Raw genomic sequence first — 3,439 nt, forward strand, 5'->3', positions numbered from 1 at the left:
CCAGGCGGGTCTCGAACCCGCTGGCTCAAGCAATCCACTCACCTCAGCCTCCCAAAGGCGCGGGATTACAGGCTGAACCACTGAGCCCGGCTTAAAAACATTTTTTAAAAGAGCACAAGCAAACAAACAAAAACCAAAAAAAAACCAAAAAGAGCACAAGCAACAAAAATTGAAAAAAAAAGTTGGATAAATGGAACACTGCCAAAATCAAAACCCTTTGTACTTCAAAAATACTAACAAGAAAGTGAAAAGGCAAACACAATGGGAGAAAAATTTTTCAAATAATATATCTGATAAGGGACCTGTGTCTAGACTATATAAAGAGTGCTTACAATTCAACAATAAAGAAAGAAACAACCCAATTAAACATGGGTAAAGAGCTCAACAGCCATTTCTCCAAAGACACACAAATGGCCAATAAGCTCAGGAAAAGATGCTCAGCATCATTGACCGACGATCAAGGAAATGCAAATCAACATCACGACAGTCTACTTCACATCTGCTATGAATACAAGTTTTTTAAAAAAGAACATATCCACTGTTGGTGAGGATGTAGGGAAATCAGAACCCTCAGATACTGTTGGTAGGAATGTAAAGTGGCGCAACCACTTTGGAAAACAGTCTGAGCCGGGTGCAGTAGTTCATGCCTATAATCCCAGCACTTTGGGAGGCAGAGGCGAGAGGATTGCCTGAGCTGCGGGTTCGAGACCAGCCTGGGCAACTTAGCTAGACCTCACCTCTACAATAAATACATTTTTAAAAATTAGCTGGGCATAAAGGTGCATGCCTGTGGTTCCAGCTACTTGTAAGGCTGAGGCAGAAGGATTGCCTAAGCCTAGCAGGTTGAGGCTTCCACTGTACTCCAGCCTGGGCAATAGAGTGTGACTCTGACTCAAAAGAAAAAAAAGTCAAAAGTGACATTGGAGGGCTGGGCACGGTGACTCACACCTATAATCCCAGTACTTTGGGAGGCCGAGGTGAGAGGATTGCCTGAGCCTACAGGCTCAAGACCAACCTGAGTAACATGGCAAGACCTCATCTCTACAATAAATCAAAAAATTAGCTGGGCAAGATGGTGTGTGCCTGTGGTTCCCGCTACTTGGAAGACTGAGGCGGAAGGATCGCCTGAGCCCAGAAGGTCGAGGCTGCGGTAGCTCTGAGCGTGCCACTGCACTCCAGCCTGGGCAACAGAGTGAGACTCCAACTTAAAAAAAAAGTCAAAAGTGATATTGGAGAGTACAACAGGATTATGGGGGGCTTTCATTTCCTGCTTTATTCTTATTTAGATTTTCAGAGTTTCAATGATGAACACACACAGCTCTTATTTGATCTGAAAAACATCAAAAACATCAATAAGTATTCATCTATATGAGGCTCTTACAGCACAGGCTTGCAATTTGGAGAAAGGAGCATGTAGCAAAGAAATGGCAAGCAGAAAGCAAAGCCATGCAGAATGTGTTGGAGGAGACTGATGTGTTGGTGCCAGTGGGTTTGTTAATAATTGCATGGATGTCAACGGGAGTGTTGGGAGTAGGTGACCTTGTGCTGAACACCCCATCTGGTCCTTGTCCTCAGAGAAGAGCGGGGGCAGGCTTGTACTCAGACATCCCGGAATCTCCTCCTTACTTCTTTAGCCATGCAGACGGAGCAGCAGGGAGCGGGCTCACACCTGCTGGACCTGCTCACCCACCTGGACAGGTGACTCGCAGCCCTTCTCTCTCTTCCATCTTTGGCTCCTCCCCTCGCTCCAGACGGCAGATCACGTCAGGTTTTGACCCAGGAAGCCCTGTCCCAGGGAAAGATGAGAGTGTTGGCCGCAGATGCCAGGATCCCAGGGAGGCCAGGGAGAGGGCGCAGAAGCCCCCAGGCCCCAGTGAACGCCCACACTAAGCAGGGCAGCACCAATGGGAAGAGAACCCCGGGGGCCGGCAGGCCTCTCCCTGGGAAGGCTGGGCAGGGCCTCACCCAGGGACAGAAGGTTCCGGTAGTTCTCCAGCATCACGTCCCGGTACAGCTCCCTCTGGCCAGGCCCCAGCCGGCCCCACTCCTCCAGGCTGAAGTCCACGGCCACGTCCTTGAAGGTCACTGATTCCTGCAAGGGCCAATTAGACACGGTGGAGGGCACGTCTTTCTGGAACTCTGGGGCAGAAGTGTCAAGGGTCAACAGCCCACGAGTCCCCCCTGGGCTGGAGCATGCTGACTCTGCAGATCTGGGATGACTGAATGGAACTGGTCCCTGAGAATGTCGGCCACTGAGGGCAGGCGCAGCCCATAGTCACCTCGGCATAGCAGAACAAGGTGTCTTTCCCACCCATCTCTCTATTGCCTCCTGTTGGAAAATCACTGTTATACATCAATTATTTTTTAGTATATGACAGTTTACCACCAACTGCCTGAAAATTGCCACAATAAATAGGCCAGTGTATGAGGTGCAAGATGGGAATTCAGCCCATGAGAGGAGGCATCCTTGTGCAGTGTGTAACCTGCACATCTGTGCATGACAGCCCTACAAAACACTTTAAAAAGAAACTGTCAGGCCGGGCACAGTGGCTCAAGCCTATAATCCTAGCACTTTGGGAGGCTGAGGTGAGAGGATCACCCGAGCCCACAGGTTTGATACCAGCCTGGGAAACTTGGTGAGACTTCGTCAAAAAAAAAAAAAAAATTAGCTGGGTGTGGTGGCATGCACCTGTAGTTCCAGCTACTTGGAAGGCTGAGGCGAAAGGATCGCCGGAGTCCAGCAGGTCAAGCTAGGGTGGCCGTGAACGTGTCACTGCACTCCAGCCTGGGTGACAGAGTGAGACTCTGACTCAAAAAAAAAAAAAAAGAAAGAAAGAAAGAAACTATCAAGCCATTTTGTGCAAGAGATAGTCATAAATCCTTCTCTACCCTAGACCTCATCCCTGATCCCAGTCCCCATTCCTGACTCCAGGAATAAGGCTCAAGAGTGAAGCAAAACCATGCACTGCCCACTTTGCTTGGTAACCAAATGCTGCTGACTACTAGATGACTGTCACGAGGTCCCAGCTCAGAGCATCCTGCTCCTCTGCACCAGGCAGCCCCAGAGCCCCTCACTCCTCACGTGCTCTCCCCCAGTATTGGGAAGGTCAAGGGACCTTCAGATGATGCCCAGAGACGGAGCCAGCCCTCTGGAGTCCACAAAGTCATCTCGGGGAAGGGGAAGCCCAGACTCACCTGGCCTTGGGCCGTCAGGGTCCCTGTGGCCATCACTGGGTCCTGGGCATGCGCCGCTGGAGAAAGGACCAGGCCAGAGTCTGAAGTGCTGGGGAAGGAGACCGAGGCAGAGGAGGGATCAGTTGTGGCCCAGACTGACAGACAGTCGGATGGCATCCCCAAAGATGCCCAGTGACAGTCTCCTAAAGCAGAAGCAAAGGCTTTGGCCAGGTCACCCAAGGGACAGCTTCCAAACCAGTAACAA

General features: G+C 50.4%; 1 protein-coding gene across 1 annotated transcript in view; it reads right to left on the minus strand.

Annotated features, from left to right (window-relative positions):
- LOC103263268 (zinc finger protein 883) overlaps nt 1–3,219 on the minus strand; it is a 7,288-nt gene extending 4,069 nt beyond the window's left edge. The window contains exons 1-3 of the mRNA XM_021713888.1: nt 3,196–3,219; nt 1,966–2,092; nt 1,691–1,786 (exon numbers count right to left, since the gene is read on the minus strand). Of these exons, the coding sequence (XP_021569563.1) occupies nt 1,691–1,786; nt 1,966–1,999 (130 nt within the window). The 5' untranslated portion in view covers nt 2,000–2,092; nt 3,196–3,219. The remainder of the gene's footprint in view (nt 1–1,690; nt 1,787–1,965; nt 2,093–3,195) is intronic.
- Nucleotides 3,220–3,439: the final 220 nt, after the last annotated feature.

This window comes from Carlito syrichta, unplaced genomic scaffold (genome assembly GCF_000164805.1).
Source record: "Carlito syrichta isolate Samal-C Ts95f unplaced genomic scaffold, Tarsius_syrichta-2.0.1 Scaffold304772, whole genome shotgun sequence".
Classification (NCBI taxonomy): domain Eukaryota; kingdom Metazoa; phylum Chordata; class Mammalia; order Primates; family Tarsiidae; genus Carlito; species Carlito syrichta.